The sequence below is a fragment of the Hippopotamus amphibius genome, chromosome 3, assembly GCF_030028045.1.
Source record: "Hippopotamus amphibius kiboko isolate mHipAmp2 chromosome 3, mHipAmp2.hap2, whole genome shotgun sequence".
NCBI classification, from domain to species: Eukaryota; Metazoa; Chordata; class Mammalia; order Artiodactyla; family Hippopotamidae; genus Hippopotamus; species Hippopotamus amphibius.
Genome location: NC_080188.1, coordinates 178769211 through 178791199, shown reverse-complemented (window position 1 = coordinate 178791199; position 21989 = coordinate 178769211). Strand labels below are relative to the sequence as shown.

At 37.9% G+C, this 21989-nt stretch overlaps 2 protein-coding genes across 6 annotated transcripts in view; one reads left to right on the top strand and one right to left on the bottom strand.

Moving 5' to 3' along the window:
- AIDA (axin interactor, dorsalization associated) overlaps positions 1–782 on the bottom strand; it is a 43949-nt gene extending 43167 nt beyond the window's left edge. The window contains exon 1 of the mRNA XM_057728076.1: positions 361–782. Coding sequence (XP_057584059.1) covers positions 361–470 — 110 coding nt within the window. The 5' untranslated portion in view covers positions 471–782. The remainder of the gene's footprint in view (positions 1–360) is intronic.
- On the top strand, positions 757–21434 carry BROX (BRO1 domain and CAAX motif containing). Of its 5 annotated transcripts, none has more exons than XM_057728074.1 (13): positions 757–1089; positions 3852–3968; positions 7237–7343; positions 7684–7780; positions 10591–10686; positions 11692–11764; positions 12771–12876; positions 13574–13663; positions 15219–15304; positions 16143–16224; positions 16524–16674; positions 17876–18035; positions 19057–21434. In XM_057728074.1, the coding sequence occupies exons 2-13, from the start codon at positions 3868–3870 to the stop codon at positions 19141–19143; spliced, it is 1236 nt and encodes a 411-aa protein (XP_057584057.1). In that variant the 5' UTR covers positions 757–1089; positions 3852–3867; the 3' UTR covers positions 19144–21434. The 5 variants fall into 5 exon arrangements, with proteins under 5 accessions (XP_057584057.1, XP_057584054.1, XP_057584053.1 ...); XM_057728071.1 differs by having other exon boundaries at positions 3849–3968; XM_057728070.1 differs by lacking the exon at positions 757–1089 and adding an exon at positions 1483–1671.
- The last annotated feature ends 555 nt before the right edge of the window (positions 21435–21989 follow it).

Genomic DNA, 21989 nt, shown 5'->3' with positions numbered 1-21989 from the left:
AAGAGAAACTGAGGGGCGGCAACCTGAGAGCGGCGGCGCAGAGGGGAAAAGGAAACTGACTGCAGAGCAGGGGACCCCTGAGACGGCGGCAAGGGACTCAGCAGGTAGCCCGAATGCGCCGGCCCCCCGGAAAGAAGGGCTACCTGTTGCACCGAGCTGGCCCTGCGGAGGCGGAGAGCCAAAAGCCCCAGAGAGAGGAGCGCGGTCTCCGGGGCCAGCGCGGTCTCAGCCTCGGTGCCTGCGGGGGCCCCACCCTGAGAAGCCTCGGCTGCAGACTCGGTGATGAGAGACACCGACAGAAAGAAGGGGGAGGCGGCCGACTGGAGCCGGTCTGGCCCGCTCCCGCGGTTAGTCACTCACATCTGATACTCGTCTATCGCCTCCACCAGCTGGCCCCAAGAGTCGAAGTCGGCGCCTCTCCTAAAACTGGCGCCCCAGCGCTGCAGCAGACTCCGGGTCACCTCCGACATGGCCGGTCCCCACCCCGTCCCCTCCCGCCCCTGCCCCAGCAAGGCCGGGCTCTAGAGCGCCATCCTCCCCGGGCCTGGCCCCGACATTAACAGGGCCAGGAGGAACCGCTACGGCCACCGCCGCCACCCGCCAAGGAGCCGCCCAAGCCCATTTGCCGCCACAGCCAAACTTTGCGGCTCCGAAGCGGCCGCCCCGCCGAGGCCCCGCCCCCGAGGTCCCGCCCCGCGTTAGGTTGAGGCCGCCCCGCTCCGCCGAGCGGCCGCCATTGCTATCGGGGCATTCTTCCTAGGCGTGGGAGGCCCGGCCAGCTCTGCTCTTCGTCTCTGGAGGAGCCCGCAGTTCAAGAGGAAAGACTGTGGAGGAACATCTAAGAAACGGCTGAGGAACGGAGTGTTTTAAGTGAGCTGTGACAACGCGGCAGCCTCAAGCCCCGAGCGGCGCGCGCTGCCGCCTCGGTAGCTGTCATGGCCGCCCTGGCCACGTGACAGGCTCGCGCAGACCTGGTTCCCGTCGTTCTCGTTCGGTAATCCCGGCTCCCCAGCTCCCTTTCTCGTTTGCGGACTCGGACATTGCCTTTCTTCTCTCTGGAGGGGTGCTGTGGGGACTCCGAGAAATCCGGTAAGTGTGTCATGAGGATGGGCGTTTCCCAGTACTGTCCCTACGCCTGTCGTCTCTCCGGAGTCCCAAGCAATAGGGTCAAGCTTTTTACACAGGTTCCACAGACTCCGGGATAGTGATCCCCAAAAAGCCTCCTTCTGGTGCCTTGAAACAAACGAGAGAAATTCATTTTAGCCCCACGGATCAGTGGTGTTAACAGCTAGATTTGCCGAGTCCCCTTGCCCGCTTCTCCGCTAGCAGTTGGGCGGTCTTCTAGTTACATAGGGTTTTGTTTAGGCACCTTCTGCCCACCTCTCCTGGGTAGATAGTCTCGGCTTTCCACAAAAATGTCTGTTCGGGATGGGCACGCTAAGGTGTGCGCCTGCGCAAGGTCTTCCGGCGTTAAACCGGACGGGGCCCGGGAGGAAGAGGCTGGGTGGTAAACAGGAAGTGGACGTTCGGAGCTCGGGGGCGATGGGTGCTTAGGGGGACCCAGGGTCTCTGGAGTGGGGAACCCTGGTCGGTGATCGAACTCCTCCTGTGGCAGCCTCGATCCGACTGTTGTGCTGGTGACTTTAAAGGCACCCCTGCTTGCACCTGCAGGTGGGTGTGTCGTCCTTCTACCCCACCTTGGAATTCTTGAAAACTGGGGTGCGGGTCTCTGACCGCACAGATTGGGTGGGGGCAGAGAACACAGCGGTTACCCTCTTAGTTCTTGAAGTAAAGGTATACATACAGAGCTTCAGACATTTTCATCCAGGACGTGGGAGGCCGCCTTAAAAGAGTATTTGCGGAAAATTTGTTGTCACAGTCAGGTGTGTTGTGTGCCATTATCTCTGGGAGGCTTGGTTTATGTGCACAGAGATGCTGTCTTAGTTTACTTAGGTTATAAAGGAGGTTTGCATGGATGATGTTTAGAAGGTTATATGTTTTTGAAGGACTTGTTAAAATGTTTTAAGTTGTAGGTGAACTTGCTCAGTTTTTCATTGAATACACCATGCATTTTCTCGTCCTTAAATATCTGGTGCTTTGTAAAGCTGGTTTTACCATGAAGAACTAAATATGATGAGAGGTGCGTAAAGTAGGTATTTTTTACTCTAAGCGGCCGACGTTTTTCTCCCCCCAATAAGAAAAATCAGTGGACAACATTATATAATGCTTTCAAATTAATTAAATCTTATCAAACTTTCGTCTCCTACTTCCTGGAATGTAATTGCCATATTGAAGTCTTCAGCTGCACCTTCCTGTATTATCTTCATTTATCTACCCAAGGACTTTTAAGTAAGCAAGGGACACACTCCTTTTTTTTTTAACCTGAAAGATGTGAAACAATTTTTTAAGTTGGCATTTCACTTAGGTAGTTTTTAAAATATTTTGGTTTTTAAGGATAGACATTTTTTAAAAATTTTATTGAAGTATAGTTGATTTACAATGTTCTATTGATTTCTGCTATGCAGCAAAGTGACTCAGTTATACATGTGTATGTTCTTTTTCATTATAATATATCACAGGATATGGAATATAGTTTCCTGTGCTCTACAGTAGAGACCTTGTTGTTTATCCATCCTGTATATACTAGGTTGCATCTGCTAATCCAAACTCCCAATCCTTCCCATCTCCTTGGCAACCATAAGTATATTCTAAGGATAGACATTATTGATCAAGTATCATGTGTTTTTTCTTATCATGAAAATATTGATCATTATTAGCTATTCTGTGGAAAGAATAGCTTTATTATAGAACTCATGCTACAACCAATTGCATCAGCAATATTCACATGGGAAATTTGAAACCTATTTCTTTAAAGTAACCTTAGCTCTGCTACTCAAAAGTGTAGTCTGGGGGGCTTCCCTGGTGGCACAGTGGTTAAGAATCTGCCTGCCAGAGCAGGGTACACGGGTTCAGTCCTTGATCCAGGAAGATCCCACGTGCCACGGAGGAACTAAGCCCATGTGTCATAGCTACTGAGCTCATGCTCTGCAACTGCTGAAGCCCACACACCTGGAGGCCCTCGCACCGCAATGAAGAGTAGCCCCCACTCACCACACGTAGAGAAAGCCTGCACGCAGCAACGAAGACCCAATGCAACCAAATAAATAAAATAATATAAAATGAGATAATATTAAAAAAAAGAAAAGTGTAGTCTGGGAACCAGCAGTATTAGCATCTCAGGTCCTATCCCAGACTGCTGAGTTAGAACCTGCATTTTAACAAGAACCCCCACCCCCTGCCCCAAGGTGATTATTATACACATTGAAGTGTAAACATTGCTGTTCCAGCATATTAACAGTGCAGTTCCTTTGAGCACATTTCGAAATGCTGTTTTTTTATAGGCCTGGTCTGAACATAGGCTGCTATAAATAGATAAAGCAAGATTGATTGTGGCAGTGAAGCATTTTATTTATGTAGATATCTGTTTTATATATTTTTTTAATTTATTTTTTAAAAATATTTATTTACTTGGCTGTGCCAGGTCTTAGTTGCATCATGCGGGATCTTCATTGCTGTGTGCAGGATCTTTAGTTGCAGCATTTGAACTTTTAGTTGCAGCATGTAGAATCTAGTTCCCTGACCAGGGATTGAACCCAGGCCCCCTACATTGGGAGTGCAGAGTCTCAACCACTGGACCACCAGGGAAGTCCCCTATATGTATTTTATTTTAAAATGTATATATCCTGTAGTAATTTTAAACTTTTACTTTAAAAATTATTATTTTAATACTATTTACATTACTTATTAAATGTTTTATCTTTAACTTTTATACATTTCTTTGTTGTCAGTAGGAAACATCTGGAGAAAATGACACATTGGTTTCATAGGAACCCATTAAAAGCCACAGCTCCTGTCCCTTTTAACTACTATGGCGTAGTCACTGGCCCTGCTGCTTCAAAAATTTGCAGGTAAGTTTTAGTCAATCTCCATAAGTATTGACTGAGACACCCTTGGATACAAGGTACTTTCGAGGGCCATGCACAATGCAGAAGTATGTAACACACTATCCCTAACCTTAGATTGCTTATAAACTTATAAATGGCATGTGGAAAGTTAAGTCATAGATTATTTAAACTGGGTCCAAATTTTAAATACTAAATTAGGTACTAATTTTAGATCAGGTAGTGAGTCCCAGAGAGGCTAAAGCCATTACAATTAAAGAGTTCAGCTCTACGTTACAACAGTACAAGAGATTCCACAAAATCATTTATGGATATTGTTAATTGGTCACATAGTAAATTAATTGAGTTCCAAGCAGGGAGAGATCCCTATGACCTGAAATAGCCTTCAGAGTGTTCAGTAGGAGAAGGGACTTGAGCTGGGGTTTAAACGGATTGTGTGGCTTAGATCAGGGGTTGCCAAACTGTGTTTTGCAGATTAACCCACAGCTTATTTTTATAAATAAAGCTTTATTAGAGCACAGGCCCCCCCCCCCCCACTTATTTACATATTGTCTATGGCTGCTTTTCTTCTATACAGAGTATATACTCAATCATGGTTGAGCATTCCCAGGGGAGACTTTATGACCCACAGGCCTAGAATATTTATCTCAAGCACTTTACAGAAAGAGTTTGCTGATCCCTGACTTAGTAAGAAGGGAGAGGAGAATGTCATTTCTGTTAGGTAAACCTTTGTTCTGGGGAATGTGAGTAGAGCAGTTTAACCGGAACAAAAGAGATGGATGCAAGAGATATTTCAAAGGCGGCATCAACTGGCCAGATTGACTGATTTGCTCTGGAAAGTTGAAAAGGGTTCAGTCTGTGAGATACAGAACCTAGGTGATCAAGAGATTGCTGGTACCAGTAAAGGAAAATCAGGAGACTTGCTACTTTTTGTGGAAAGAAGTAATTGGAGCAAAAGGTAGGAAAACTGGCTTATTAATCTAGACCAGGGGTCAGCAGACTTTTTCTGTAAAGGGCTAAATAGTAAATATTTTAGGCTTTGTGGGCTATGCACAGTCGCTATTGCATATTCTTCTTTGTTCATGTTTACAAAAGTAAGCTGTGGGCCATATAAAAACAAGTCACAGAGGGTAGTTTGCTAACCCCTAATCTTAGACTCCTAGCCATTGGTCTCAGCTTAACTGTTTCATCTGTAGCATTGGGCACGTCTCGTAACTCCTTTGGATCTAATTACTCATCTGTAAAATTAATAACATAAATTAGACACTTCTAATGTACACTTTTCTCAAAGTCTGTCATTTTAAGATGAATATAATTTTGCACAAGTTGGTTTGCAGGTGATGATTCAATGCCTACTTGGAAATAGCTAGCAAATAGTAAGTCTAGAATAGGCCTTAAGAATTCAGATTTTTTTCCTAGTCCAGGAATTACTCTCTCCCAGCTTTGAATTAAATAATTCAACAATGACAGATTGATAAGGAGCCCATCCCATTTTTGGTCAGCTGTATATAATTGTTGCTATATACTCTCTTGGAATCAGCCTCGTTAGAGCTGGTACCAGTGAATAAACACTCCATCTAGACCATTCAAGATTAAGTTTGTGCTCCCTTCTAAGCATCACTGCTACATTACAGTCCTTCTAAATCTTAAAATATTTGAAATGTTAGTATGATTTCACTCAACAAAGAATTTTGAGTATGCGCTTTATCCCAGGCACTAAGTTCTGGGTATACAGTCCCTACTCTCTTGATGCTTAAATTTAAATTTAGTGTTGCTTTAATTATGTATACACAATTGTCTTCAGTCATTGTCCGTATAATATGATTTCTGGATCCCTCACTAAACAACTAGCCTTCTGAAATTAGATGTGGAACTGGAACAGGACCGAGTTAGAGCTGATGACGTAGACCTAGGGTTAGATGCAAAGTTGTACTCGTAGATGAGACCTCAGAAGAGAGAGGAGTGGAAAGCCGAAGACTGAACATTGTTGGAGGTGGGAACGTGAAGGGGACGTGGGAGAAAACATAAGAGGAACTTTTAGAGATAAGAGGAGAATCTGGAAATTTTAGTGTTACTGGAATCAAGGGAGAAAAGAATTTCAAGCAAGAAACAATAAATATCTGCAACATTTATAGCTGCAGAGAAGTAAAGGAGAATGGAGAAGAGGGAGCAGTTTCAAAATGACTAGTGGCTGCCATGTGTAAAACAGATAGCTAGTGGGAACTGGCCGTGTGGCGCAGGAGCTCAGCTCGGTGACCTAGATGGGTGGGATGGAGGGAGGCCCAAGAGGGAGGGGATATATGTATAGATATAGTTGGTTCACTTTGTTGTACAGCAGAAACTAACACAACTAACACAACATTGTAAAGCAGCTATACCCCAATTGAAAAAAAAAAAAAGACTGATGGGCACATGTTTTTGCATATTTGTGTGTGTGTTGTATTATAGAATGCAATTTTAAAATATGGTTTTGTACTTAAGTGTATATATGTTTTTATTTATTTATTTATTTTTGGCCGCATTGAGTCTTTGCTGCTGTGCGCAGGCTTTCTCCAGTTGCAGCGAGCGGGGGCTACTCCTCACTGCAGTGCGTGGGCTTCTTATTGCAGTGGCTTCTCTTGTTGTGGAGCACGGGCTTCAGTAGTTGTGTCACACAGGCTCAGTAGTTGTGGCTCACGGGCTCTAGAGCACAGCTCAGTAGTTGTGGCACATGGGCTTAGTTGCTCTGCAGCCTGTGGGGTCTTCCCAGACCAGAGCTCGAACTCGTGTGCCCTGCATTGGCAGGCAGATTCTTAACCACTGCACCACCAGGGAAGTCCTTAAGTATATTTTGACATAATGTCAAATTTTGAAATTTTAAGGGGATACTAAAATTATGCACATATGTTAAATTTCCATTTTTCAAAACATTTTTATTGTGAACTGGTCAGATTAATTTACTCATTCTTAATTCCTTCCTACCATCTTAAAAGCTGCATTAGTTTGATTTTTTAAAATTAAAACTTGCTTTATATTTTTATTATATAATTATATTCATGATTCACTCCTTTAGCTGGACTGAGTTTATTTTAATACAACTTCTAAAACAGTTGTTACTAGAAATTTCACTTACCTCCAATGTTAGTCCTAATTGAATTCATTCTTTTATACTTAGTAATATCTTAGAGGAGGGGGGTGTGTGTGTGTGTTTGAGCTTTTACAATTGCAACTTTTAAACCACTTTTACATAGATTCATTGTAATACAGCTTACTTAACATTTCTGTCTCTTATAAGTGACTTGAGATCATCTAGAGCACGACTGCTTGAACTGTTCACTGATTTGAGCTGTAATCCAGACGTGATGAAGAATGCAGCAGATTCATACTTTTCACTTTTACAAGGTTAGTTATTTAAATGAATTTAGGTTTTAAAAAGTCAACTATGCAGAAGTTCACATTTGATTCTTAGACTTTTCAAATTTGAATAGTTTGATCTTCTAGGCTATATTTTTCGGTTTGCTTGAGTTTCAGAAATGTGAGACTGTAAGGGTGGTATGTGGTCCTTCTAACATTTTGAAAATTAAATGTGTTGCATATTTCATATTATGTTACCTTAGGAGAAGGGGAGAGAAGGGCTAGGAGTTTCATTTGGGTAGCTGAAAAAGTCATTATCTGAAAAATGTTCTAAACGTAACACTTGATATTTCCTATAAAACTGAAAATATTTTCTGCACTTTTATAGGTTTCATTAATTCATTGGATGAGTCTACCCAGGAAAGCAAGTTACGATATATTCAGAATTTCAAGTGGACTGATACATTACAGGGACAGGTTCCAAGGTAAGCAGCCACAATGGTACTGAATTCAAGCCATTTTTGTAACTGTTTAGCTAGTGGTTAACTCATAGCCTCTGTGTGGAAGAAATATGTCTGATCAGCATTTTCCCTTATCAGGAAATTAATGAAAAACTTTTGCCCCAAACTCCTAATGTAGTCTATGAAGTAAAAACAGAATTTGTTTCTCTTGAACCAAATCATTTTTGAGATAATCAATATAAATATTAACTAGATTGAACAGCCTTGACTTTTAATAACACACAAAGAATGGTTTGGGAATTTGGAACCCAAACCTAGCTTTTGGTCTTTGCCTCCCTTCAAGGAGAGCAGAATTTTAGTTTTTCCACTACTTTTCTGATGGATAGTTCAGATGTCTTCAGTCAATCTCCTTCTTTCTCTCTTTTTCCACAGTTCCACCCCATCTCCATACTCTTTTGACTCACAGTACTATATTTGTTTTCTTCCTAATTTCACTGTTTCTGCTCTTCTTAAAAACTTTCCTTTGGAACTTTCTCTTCATTCACTTAAAACTAGTTAGATCTAATTATAACAGGAAACCGATCATAATGGTGCTAAATTTTTAACTTTTTTTTTAATCACCATTGTGTTGTTTAAATGGTCATGTATCTTTATCTCAATTTACTTTAGAATTACCATTTTATAAAGGCAGAAGGGAAGGAAATGGGGATTGCTGAACAACCAGGGCAGGCATTACAGTGGAAGGAGTATGGACTTCAGATTCATACACATGTAGATCAACCTCAGAGCTTCTCCTGTGTGAACATCTGCTTCCTCAACTGTATGTTGGGGTTACAGGTATAGGGCTTTTGTGAGGAACGAAATAGGAGATTTTGTATTAAGGGACTAATATAATGCCAGGCATCTAATAGACATTCAGTAAGTGTTAGTTTCCTTCCTTCCTTGGGATTTTTGTATGTAATAGAATTCATAAATTGAGTAGGAAGCTGGGGACTGTGGTTCCTTTCCAAATTTTAATATTCTGAAATACGAAGCTTTTCCAATTAAGTCCTCATTTTCTCTTTTTCTTTATTTACCCTTTTGTACTTCACCTAAAATTAAGGAATATTTTCCTTAAAAAAACTTTTTAAAGAATTAAACCTCTGCCATTATTATATTACAGAACTTTAGCAGATTCTAAAGTATTTTGTATTACATCAATTTGGCACTTTTCCCCACCATGCTAAATTTTCATTCCTTGTAACAGCATTTCTCAGCATACTTTTATGAGACAGTGAAGAATTGTGTACAAAGGCCTTAAGTTATGATGTTGAATATTCAGTACCTCTAAGATTTTTGTTTAATTGTTGATTGCTGCTTACTCAATGGAAAGTGTGCTGTGATAATATATGTTCTGAAAAATGTTTTTTCAACTGTATGCATCTCAGCTACTACCTATATGTGGTGCAATGGAAATGGAGTGTTTGGGAGCAAGGCAGATTGAAATAAACGATGGGTAAACAGAAAAGAGCTATTCATGAGACTTCATAAAAGTTAGCAAAGCTATCTTATTATTTAAAGGTATTTAAGTTATAAATTAGATATGCCTCCTGGATCACCATTACCAGAATTACTGGATGTAATTACTAGACATAATTCATTAGCAAGTTCTCAGTGCTGAAAAGAATAAGCTATTAAACTATTAAACTATGCCTTAAATTTTTTGATATGGTAAACTGTTTTAAGAAGCTTCTTCATAACTGTCATATTTATGTGTAACGTATATTAAAGAGGATAGTTTATAAGTTATTTTTGGGTTACATGTTTAGCAACAAAACTTTTTTTTAAATCTAAAAAGTTTCCGTGTCTCTATTCCTTTTAAGATGGCAGCAACAATTAAATAAAAAATACAAAGCAGAGTCATGATTCTGGTTTCTTCCCTTTGGGTAATTTTTCTGTATCTTTAGTGTTATGGGTGTAAATAAGGGTATTACTTCTGGTTTTTTACTTCATCATTTGAGATAAGTGAGATAACGTACAAAGAATTTTCAGGGTCTTATCAGAACAATAGTGAATAAAAATATTATTTGCTTTGTGAGCTTTTTGCCATCTTTCTGTCATGTTCAGTTATGGAATCTGAAGTAAAAAATAAGATATAAAATATACTTATTTTTGAGACCTTTTTCTTTGTAGTATATTAATTGGCTTGGCATTCAGAATTTTCTGCAGTTTCACATCAGCTTGGCTTTTTGCTCTCCTGCTCCTTCGGTCAAGCTAGTCAGGTCACTGCTAACAGAAAAATCTCTGTCCTTTCTTGTGCTTTAACAGTCATCATTCCCTCATCTGGGATGTCCTTCTGCTTCCTTCCTAGCCTAGTCTTTCAAAGCACAAATCAAATTCTGTTTATACCATTAAGCCTTCTTGAATCATTCTAGCCTGAAATGATCTCTCCTCTGAAATCCATTCTCTTAAAATGTGTTATAAGCATCACCTGCTCCAGAATCAACTGGCTACTTGTTAAAAATGCAGATTCTGGGCACTTCCCAGACTTTCTTTGTGAGGTAAGTTCCAGTAATCTGTATTTTTAAAGCTATTCAGTGTACAGTAACCTTTGGGAACTACTATTCTCATGTTTACTCTTATGAAGTACATCCTAGGCCATTATGTTTAGTCATTCATTGTTAATTGTGTGTGTGTGCGCTTGTGTCATGTCCCCCCACCTATATTAAACACAAGGACTCTTCTCTTCATTTTTCAGTTAGCATTTAGCTCTTCATGACTGTAAGATGTGTAGTAAGCTTCTTTTAGAGGTCGCAGTCATTGACAGTACTTAATGATCGTGTTTGTGATTTTAGTGCTCAGCAGGATGCTGTGTTTGAATTAATTTCCATGGGATTTAATGTAGCTTTGTGGTACACCAAATACGCTTCAAGACTGGCTGGAAAAGAAAAGTAAGTTAAAAGGGGAGGGTTCTATGCATATGTATTATTTTTCAAACATGTGGAGCTTCATTATTAGAAAGTCTAGGCCACTGATGAAAAGTACCTCTTCTGATAAATGTAATGTTGCCTCATAATGTTTGTATGTTAAGTATCAGAATTATGGAGCCCACTATTAAAAGGGGAAAATTTTTTAATAATCTTGTCATGGGGGATGGTCTTTCTGAATAACACCCCAAACCAAGAAAGGGAAAGGTTGACTATTTGACCACATTAAGGTACCATAAACAAAATTAGAAAACAAATGACAGATTGATCAATAAAATTGTAGTGCATATGACAATTTGTTTTTATAGTGTATGCTCTTACAAATCAACAGGGAAAAGATCAATAAATCAATTGAAAATAAGCAAAGGATATAAACAGGCAATTCACAGTAAAATACAAAGGCTTGTAAATATATGAAAGATGTTTTGAAGGGTTAAGAAATTGTGAAATAAAATGAGATACAATTTTTATAATAGTACAAGTGGATATTAGCAATATGAAACTGGCAACAACTATGGTGCACCTGAACATGGGACTAATATGCAGCCATTTAAAAATGGAGTTGAACTGTACGTGCTGTTGTAAAATTGTCTCTGAAGTAATTTAGGTGATGAAAGCAAGAGCCAAGTGGTGAATATTGTGTATGTATGTGCTTTTTAAGTATATGCATGCATTAAATGTGTATTGGTTTATGCTTGTTGATGCACAGAAGGTTATCTGGGAGGAAAAACAAGAAGCCTTTGTCCAGACCCCAGACAGGAGCATTCTTTTTCACTTGTAGTATCCTCTCTTTGGATATTTTTCATGTGCATTTATTAGTTTTTTAAGTGTCAAATCAGTTAAAAGAAAGGAACCATGGTGAGAAACACAAATGACTAACTTTTGTAGTTTTATTAGAATGTGTTAGTTGTTGGTTTTAATACCAGAAACGAGATTCAGCCTGTAACTATTGTAACCTCTGTCTTTCAGCATAACAGAGGATGAAGCGAAAGAAGTCCATCGAAGCTTAAAAATTGCAGCTGGGATTTTTAAGCATTTAAAGGTAAAATAATAATAAAATATATTCTTAATGCTTTAATTCTTGAATAGTTTTTATTTCTTTCTTTGCAGGGTGGGTTGAAGGAGTTATTTCACTATGTAGAAGGACTAGCATATGTTCTGTTTTCCTTACGTTAAGCACCTTGTTGATGAGTGCAGCCAATTACAGAATATTAAACGTCTCCACTTCAGAAAATCTTCAGTGAACTTTACAGTTAGATGATGCAAGTGGTACTTCACTGCTTATATTTCTGTCTTTTCTGAAAATATAGGAGAAGACAAAGGATAAAAACTGATAGTTCTGAGTATCTCTCCTTGCTGTCTATAGCAGCTGCCAGGAGCAGTCATGATTCTGCAAAACTGAATTTTCTGAGTATATCCTCTGTATTTCAGTGAAAATGCCAGCAGGGCAATCAATACACACTAATTATATTAAATTGCCTGGAGATGTGATGGGAATTAGGGGAAAAACTAATGTATTTTCCAACCAGAATTACCCCCACCTCATTGTATGAAACCTCTATTTACTGAAGGCTCCTGGAGGCCAGTGTCGCGTTTTCTCGGGCTGAGGTAGTTTTACGGTGATGAAAAAGCTGTGATCCTGAGTGAGCTACAGAATTGTAGTCTTCTTTACATCTGCTGCTGTCAGTGTGAATGAAGAGTTCTGGCTGTCATGCAAAAGGGAAATTTGGTTACCGTTTCAGCTAAACATTTTCTAAGTTGAGAATATGACTTGCATATCTAAACAATTTATCATGAGCCAAATTTTGCTCTTCAATTTCTTATTTTTACAAAAGTTTATAAAAAGCTTTAAAAGTTTTAGGGTATAGGAGCTTTTATTCTATGTAACCTTAATATTGCTTTTTTTTACACAATTTTTGTTTGTACCCTAAATTTCTGATAAATCCCCAAATCGAATGTCTCATAATTGCCATTTTCTTTATCTCTAACAACTGAGTTAAAATTGGCTTCTTTGTTTCTTTATTTTTTGTTTTTTCTTTCTCTCTCAGGAAAGTCATATCCCAAAGCTTATTACACCTGCAGAAAAGGGGAGGGATTTAGAGGCACGACTCACAGAAGCTTACATTATCCAGTGTCAGGCTGAAGCTCAAGAAGGTATCCTAAATATTGTAAGATTTTTTTTTTTGAAAGTCTGTATTGGCATTTAATTCTTTTTTTTTAAATCTGAATTAGCTGGAATGGAGTTTCAGAATTGGGGAAATTAATAGTGAGGAATGACTTTTTCTTTAGCATTTGCCTCCTTTTTTCATAAAACAGGAAAAGGCCTTATAGTTTAATGACTCTTTTTAAGAGGATTCTGATTTCATGCCATTTCTGGCAGCATAAAATTAAGTCTGTAACTCATCTTTTCTCCTTCTACCTCACTCACTTCTTTTTCTCTTCCACTGTTTGGCTCACCTTGAAATCTTCGATTTTTAATGGCAGGAAATAATTGAAGACTTGTGTGAAAACAGTAAAGAAACTTTGTAGACTTTTGTTTTTCTTTATTTCAAACTCCAGTGCCCTGAAGGTGTTTGTTTCCTCTTATATCATTTGATTTTGTAGTAGTGATTTTCTGTGATTAGTAAGTGGCTAGTGATTTATGTAGGGAAATGGTATCAGAGCCAATAAGCACAGTGTTTTCTGTTTGTTTATGTTTGCATTTTCTGTAGCATACTATTCATGTTAAAGCTTTTCACAAGCTGGATTAAAATCCCAATAGATATGAGACGGTCTTTTGCTGTTATAACTGAACTTAAGGTGAATGCAAGTGAACTTAATCATACATTCACTTCATTGTGTTTTGTTACAGTAACAATTGCTCGAGCAATTGAGCTGAAACATGCTCCTGGACTAATTGCTGCCCTGGCATATGAAACAGCCAATTTCTATCAAAAAGCTGGTAAGTTTATAGTTCTGTCATATTTTTTACTCTTTAGATTTTCACATTAAGCTTTTGGTTTAGTAGGGAACAAGCAAAACAAAGGACTCTCCAGTTGTTTCAATATTTGCAAAGCTGGAATAATATCTGCATTATTTTATTAGTCTTGTTTAAAAGGAAATAAAAGAATTAGAGCTGTTCACAGTTAATATGCTTCATAACTTCTAGTGAAAAGGACCGTGCTAACCTTTTTAAGCAGTTATATCTAATAAATAGCTGTTTTTCTTTGAAATGTTTTTGATCTTTATAACAACCTTTTAGTTACTATCCTTATTAGATGAGAAACGAATCCAGAGAATTAACATAACTAATCTGTAATTTAACTACTAGCAAGTGGGAGGCTGGGATTAGCGCTCAGATCTTCTCCTTAACCTATTATTCTTTTCAGTCACTTATTTAGAAAACATGCATATGTTTCCATTTATGGAATGGTTACTCTTTTAGTTACTGGTTATACAGATTCACAGCCTAGGGAAGGAGACAAACATGTAATCACATTATTATAGTATGAAATAAGGTTTGTTACGGGGTGAAATAAAAACCTTAAGGATCTGGGCATGCTACAGGAGGCTTTCTAGAGGAAGGTGGTGGTTTAGCCTTATTTTGAAATATGTAAATTCTGAGTTTGCTGGGATGCTTTAGCATATGGAAAGAGTAGAACATTCTGTAGTATATACAGAGATTAGAAAGAACTTAGCACATCCTGGGACCTTTAGACGGATGCTTTAGCTGAAACAGGATGAGTGGTAGGAGCAAAGGTTAGGAAAGTATGCATGTGTGAGGTTACAAATTGGTTCGTAAGCCTATTTAAGAAGTCTGGCCTTCATTCAGTAGATATTTGGGACCCCTTAAAAGATACATAGTCAGTCTGACTTGATTGTACCTGAGTTTAAGAAAGGTCCCTATCATTGCAAGATGAGAAATGGGCTTACTAGTGAAGGAGTAGTAGGCTGACTCTACTTAGACTATAATCATTTCTCCCTAAGTACTGTGGAAGAAATGATGAAAGCTTTGACAAAGATAGCAGAGTAGGAAATGGAGAGGAAGAAATAGATTCAAAAGGTGTTTGGTGGGATATACGAGCGTGTGTGTTTTATACAAGATGCAGGGGTGGGGTGGTGAATGAGGGTTAGAAGAGTATCCTTGTTTCTGACTGGGGCGACTAGACTACTCTTTGCATTGCTGTATTATGTAAAATGTTTAAAAGAGATACTGTGGTAGTATTCATATTTACCTTGAAGTTCTTAGTCATATCTGTTTTTATCATTATCTCAAACTTAAATTACATTAACCATCAAATCAAAGAGGTGCCATGGTATTTAACCAGTCTTATTATGTAGTTAAAATACAGTTATGGGAAAATAAGTCACTTTAAATAAAGCAAGGTTTTTAAAGTGTAAATGCTTGGGTTTTAGACTTGAATGGCATTCTGCTTTTAGCATCTGAACACATGAACTACAAGTCTTCTAGTGAATCAGGGTGAAATTATATTTTGCTTTTTAAAATGTAACTTTAGATCATGCTTTATCCAGTTTGGAGCCTGCATACTCTGCTAAATGGAGAAAATATCTTCACTTGAAAATGTGTTTCTACACAGCTTATGTAAGTATGTTTAGCCCAGAAACAATGTAAATTACTGTCTCTCCAGCCCCTTGAGTGCTAGTTCTGTCATCTTGCCAGACTCTTCATTAGCATTTTACAAATAATGGACAGCTCTCAGTAAATGTTCCCTGACTGTCAGTGCAGCCATTGTGGAGTAAAGTGGGTGGAAGGAGATGATGCAGAGCTGGGTTATAGCAATGGAATTACTGTTTGAGTCAAACCCACTTTCAAGCTGGAAGCTTCTGCAAACTTCATGCGAATTCTCCAGTTTCATCCCTGAGAAAGATATTTACTCAAAATATCATTGAGAAAGATATTTACTGATTCTAATCTTAAGACATAACCATACAATATATCACCTGGCTTGGTGAAGAATCATAAATAAGATACCTTATACCTTATAATCTGCTTTCAAACACACGCATAAGACCATGTGCAATCGCTGTATTGATGTAGACATTTAAAGAGTAAACATGTCCTACTCCAGGCTGGTAACATTGTCTTTAAAACCTGTTTAGTCCTTAACTTCAAAATCCTCCCTCCCTCTCCTTCTGCATTAGCACAGTAATTTCCCTCCTTTATCCACTCTGCCATAATTTTAAAAATAGGTTTCAGCAAATACTGTTTGCTCTCAGTCTGTGATTACAAGGCTTGACATAATTCCACTTTTTAGACCAACAAAGATGAGGGAAAGCGTATTCAAGTAAAGAAATGTAAGGGATTGCATTGATACTTCAAACAATGGACAAGGGCATTTTATTTGATGCATATAGAAAACAACGATAGTGGAAAGCATCACTTGAGGAGAGAATGAATAAAAATTTGTTTCTTTTATCAGGCTTATTGTTATCACGGTCAGACTTTGTTGGCTAGTGATAAATGTGGTGAAGCAATTAGATCTCTCCAAGAGGCAGAAAAATGTAAGTATTCCTGCCAGAATATTAACTCCTCTTTTCAAAACTGTTTGATCATAAGGGGAATGGGCAGTTAAAAGAGATTTTGGCCGAGTTCGTGAAAGAGCATGAGAATTGGTGAAGTAATTGGAGGAAAGAAAAAAGTGCTTCAGAAACCTAGAACTTGCAGAAAATACCTGCCTACCCCTTATACTGTTGTTGGTATTGCTCTTATACTAGTTAAAGAGCATCTCTGATTGATAGCCTTTTTAGTATAAATAATAATTAATTATAATCAAATGACGATATATCCCTTTCACATGCAGATTATGCAAAGGCAGAAGCATTATGCAAAGAATATGGAGAAACCAAAGGACCTGGACCAACAGTGAAACCTTCGGGACACTTGTTCTTTAGGAAACTTGGAAGTCTTGTGAAGAACACCCTAGAAAAATGTCAGAGAGAAAATGGGTTTATGTGAGTACAGTTCAGTAGGATTTTAGTGATATTAATAATAGTATAGTATATGCAGTTGGCCCTCTGTATTCTGTGGGTTCCACATCCACATGCGTGATTCAACCAACCACAGATGGAAAATATTCAGGGGAGGGGAGAAGATTCTAGAAAGTCCTCAAAAGCAAAACTTCAATTTGCTGCAGGCCAGCCACTATTTACATAGCATTTACATCCTGTTAGGTATTTTGAGTAACGCTAGAGATGATTTAAAGTTTATGGGAGGATGTGCATAGGTTATGTGCAAGTACTACTTCTTTTACACAAGGGACTTAAGCATCTGTGGATTTTGGTATCTTCTGGGGTTCCGAAACAGATCCCCCAAAGGTGCCGAACGTATTTATAATGTTTAAATAGTAATATTGTCTTGATAATACCACAAATTTGTTAGTCTCAATTCCCATATATTTTATATCAAGTTGCATTGAAGTTGAGCGTTAACTTTCTATTTAAATTGGTGGTAGAGTTGACTTGTGTTGGACCTAACTTCTCTTCTGCTTCTGATAACATGGAAAACCAGATTTTAAAATTCAAACATGCATTATTAACATATAGCACTTCTACTGTCCTTTCTCTTACCTTTGTTTCCCTGCCATTCCTTCTTTGCATTAAGTGATGTGTACATATCTTCTCTTGGCATATTCATCTCATATGGTTTCAGCCACGTGTAAACCAGGGGAATTAATGTTCTCTCAGTCCTGTCAAGCAGTTTTCCATCATTAAATCAGTGTTGTTCAAACTGTACATCAGCACCTGTGGAGGTTGGCAGAATTAATTTTGTCCCTGCTTTTGTCTCTTGCATTCTTCCCTTTATATTCTGCATCTGGTCATGCTGCGCTCTTTCACTTCCTTGAACATGCCCAGTTTAACTTTCATCACTTCCTTTGGAAAGCATCCCTGACCCCCCAAATCTGAGTTAATTGCCCCTCTTTTGTATTCTCACGGTGCTCTACATCCCTCATAGCATCAGTTACATTGCACTGTAGTTGACAGGGTTTCTTGACTTTGTCACCTACTCATCTGTAAGCTATATGAGGCAGGAATTTCTTCTCTGTGTGATTCATCATTAAATTGTCATTTTCTTGCACAGGGTCTTGGACATAAATAGACACTCAAATAGTTAACAGATAAATGAATGAATTGCTGTTTCTGTTGCTTTTTGCAGTTACTTTCAAAAAGTTCCAACAGAAGCCCCACAACTGGAACTCAAAGCAAATTACGGTCTCGTAGAGCCCGTACCTTTCGAATTTCCTCCTACAAGCACTCACTGGACATCAGAAACGTTGGCTGCTTTTGATCTCACCAAAAGACCCAAGGATGACAGTGTACGAGATTGGGTTTTTTCCATTCATTCACAGAAATTTAAGAAGAGAATTCAGACTTCACAGTTTGATATTGTCCTCTATTTAAATAGATACATGTTTGTCTAAATGTTAAATTAGCTAATTACAGTGCTTGGTGTAAAATCTGTTGTAGAACTCTCTCAAAGATAAACCTCTAGGCCTTAATTGTCTTCTGATTTTTTACATAGTTGACTGATGGTGTTTTCAATACATTATCTTGCCTTTTTACAATTCGTCAGAGCCTCCTTTAAGAAGAGTGGGGGGGGGGAGGGAGAGGTCTAAAAAGGATGGCTCATCCAGTTTTATATTGCTATAGCAGTGCTGGTTTTGATTTAGCGTAGTGCATGGTATTTGAAGATTTGACCTAATTTCAACATTCTGTGAAATCATGCAGGGGTAAAATAAGACTGCTTTTATTCATTTATATCTAAGTACATCTTAGTGTACTAAATCAAATGGTAGATTAAGTGGAAATTTTGAGGTTCGGCTACCAAAAGACAAGGGGTCTGTGAAAAAAGGGGGTAGGAATTATTTTTTAGCCATAGCTCCTTCCTTGAGATTGGTTGTTTTTTTATATATATAATTTTCTACCCATACAGAAACCATTATCCCTTAAAAATAACAATTTTTGCATCCTGTTCAGCCTCTTAAATAATGTCCTAGGAGGTAGTCTGTTATTAAGGGTTACTTAAGTTGGAAGTAATCTTCGAACACAAGGGTTCCACGTGCATAGACTGAAGGCTCCATTTCTCCCTCCTCAGAAAGAGTGAGAGCTTGATTTTTGCCCCCCCCCCATCCAGGTTTTCGTCTTCACTGAAATGTTGCTTTCCTCTTACGTCTTTAATTGAATTGGTTGGTATGCAGCTTATGGCATAGCTTTGTTAATCTCAGTGTTGTGTGTTTTAATATATCATCTTTATATTAGTCTGACATGGAATAGATCTAGTGTTTGTTTTCCACATCTTAGTTTATGTACTTACACTGTATTTTTCTTTCTCTGTAGGCTAAACCCAAACCAGAAGAAGTGGTGAAGCCTGTGAAAGAACCAGATATCAAACCTCAAAAGGACACTGGGTGCTATATCTCCTAAAATACATTGATACAGTATAGCGTGCACTTTGAATTTCTCTTGCAGTAGATAAGATAAACCATGGAACTTCATATTTCTTGAAATGATTTCTTTGAAACCTGTAGATTAATTTAGTACATTTGGAGGGAATCTGCCTTCAGTTTATTTGTTCTTGATTTTTAACAAAGTGGAGATGTTTCATGCTTTGTTTCCAAACTCCTTTTTAATCAGGACAACCTGTGAAAGATTTTTATTGTGCCTCTAAATGGCATATTTGGGGGTTGGGTTTTTTTGCCCGAACTCTGGGTAGTACTAAGTTTCAGGTTAATACCCTATAGGCCAGAATCGTGTGTTTTCAGGTGTGTTTTTCTATCTTCACAGAAAAGTTTATTTTCCTCCCTCTTATTTGATACAAGAAGAATGACAGGAGTCGATTTTTAACAGAGATAGTTTTTTCCAGTCTCCATTATGTCACTTGTAGCACAGACTTGTTATGTTCTGTGTCAGTTACCTTTTCTGGTGGGGAAAAAAAAAATCACTTTTAAAGCTCAAAAAATCTTCATACCAAATCCCTTATACATGTTGGAATCTATAATTTACTTGCATATCAGTGTTTATAGGTATGGTGAGACCATTTAAGAACTTACTCCTATATTGGTAATCCTGCACTTCATTTCAGTTTCAATAAACAAACCTACAGTATTTTTAAAGTACTTTTTCTAATGGATTTTTTTACTTAGGGGACAGAACTTTGTAACAGCTCTTAGTGTTTCTATGTGAGAAGACAGAGTGAAAATGTTTTTGCAGAAGTCAAATAGTGCATGATGAAAAGAAAGAACTTTAAACCTAAACAAGATAGGTTGTCCTGAATTACATTGGTAAATCTCTACTTCTTTGTTAATAGAAGTTAGAGTAAAATGCCTTTGTTACCCGATTTCAGTGTACATGGTTTTTATATGGTTTTCTAATACACTTATCCTTCAGAATTGTATTGCTTTAGGCCGAAGGCCATAGCAAAAACTTAGCAGACAGATATAGTATATCTTAAAAATAGCTTGTAATATCTGAAATAGTTTAGTATGTACGCAAACCTGGGAAATAGTGAATACATGATACTTTAACACCTATAGGTTTATCTTTTAATTATTCACCTGGGGCGGTAGCTAAATTTTCTTTTATAAATGACAGATCGATTCAAATAATAGAAATAGTAACAGTAGTGTATGTTGAGAGCTTAGTCCATGCCAGGCACTGTGCTAAGCACTTACATAAATAAGCCTTTGAATCCACACAGCAATTCTCTGAGAAATAAGTAAAATCTGCATAAAGTATTGAGATAGGAATAAACATTTTATTATGAAAAATAGATTATGCCTATCTGAATCAATATTGTGTTCAAATAAACGATTACTTAAATCATAGTTTATACTCCTGGGGGAAAATGCGACATAGAATCAGTGAGGTTTTTTTTTAGTACGTGGAAATGCGAATTACTCCTAGCTATATAATATTTAATATTTGAAGCTGCAGCTTCCAGAATAAGTGGAGTAATAACTGAACAGACATTTAGTTTCGTTGTTTATGGGAAAAACACTTGAATCTCACTGTATTTTCTGTGCTCTGTGCCGTTTACTGACAAAACTGTAAACAGTACTTGATGCCAGCTTCTTACTCTTGGCCTGTAAGATCTATTTATTTGAGGAACTAGTGCTCATTAGCCTAGTTACTAAATTTTCACAGTAACATTTTTATGGGTCATACGACCATATATGGAATGAAAACAAGTCTTATGCTCAGTGCTTCTGTAAAGTGCAGTAAATACTGGTATTACATTTAATCAGTAATTGGCAACTTTAACATAAGCAGATAGTAAATATTCTGTTGACTCAGCAAAGGTAACACTTTGTGACTAAACTACCCCATTATATATAATATTCTTTGAAATGGTGTTGGAAATTTGGGGAAGTTAACAAATATAAAGAAGTTGCATGAATGTCATAGAGAGATGTAACAGTTTGTGTTAACTATTGCACACTTAGTTTAAACCAGATAATGACAGCTAACATAGCCTGCTAAAAGTGTTGTTTATATACTGAAATACCTATTTATTTCTGAAAATAAAAGTGATTTTACTTACCATTTCTTTGGAATTTTCTTTGTTCTTCGATAAATATTTTTATTTTTATTAAGCCAGTAACAAGGTTAATACAATGTAAAATCATAATTCTTCACAGTTATATTTTAAAATGACATGCTTTTGCATCAATTGTTTTATGCTACATGAATTCATTAAATACTCACCGCTCCTTGACCTGTTTGGTTTCTACTTATGCTTATTGGTACTTCTCACCTTTTAATCTTGAAGTAGGGTTTCAGTCGGCCTGCATATGTCTTATTCACGGTGTTATCCAGCACGCTGCAGTGTTGTGTACTGTGTGAGCTGACCTAGAGACCTCATCATTATCGCTATACAGTACTCTGCAGAAAACTTTGTACTTTGGAAACTTTGTACTATATAAATGCACTCAAATAAAATCATATTCAGAAATATTTCCTTATCTTCTAGAGTTATCACACTTTAGAAAATAAGGCATTTTTTAAATCACAATGTGTGCATAAAAATAAACTTGTGTCATTTTGTAGGAAAAGTTGAGAAACACCCCAATAGGACAGGCGTGTAGATAATGTCAGTATCACCCATGGTGATTGGGTGCATGTACATGGTCTAATACTGAAAATAAAGATAGAAAAGTCCTGCCAGGTGACATTCTGTCAGCATTTCTCAAGGGGGAGCAGTGGTCTGTTTATACATGTGTTTGTTTATTCATATTTCACATATTTCCTCCTCAGAATTCCTCATTGGCCTG

Bases quoted from the DNA above. Each gene is read 5' to 3' on its own strand.
- BROX (XM_057728074.1), top strand. From the start codon at position 3,868: ATGACACATTGGTTTCATAGGAACCCATTAAAAGCCACAGCTCCTGTC. The intron at 11,765-12,770 runs GTAAAATAATAA...TTTCTCTCTCAG, and splicing joins GGATTTTTAAGCATTTAAAG to GAAAGTCATATCCCAAAGCT. The intron at 16,675-17,875 runs GTGAGTACAGTT...TGCTTTTTGCAG, and splicing joins CAGAGAGAAAATGGGTTTAT to TTACTTTCAAAAAGTTCCAA.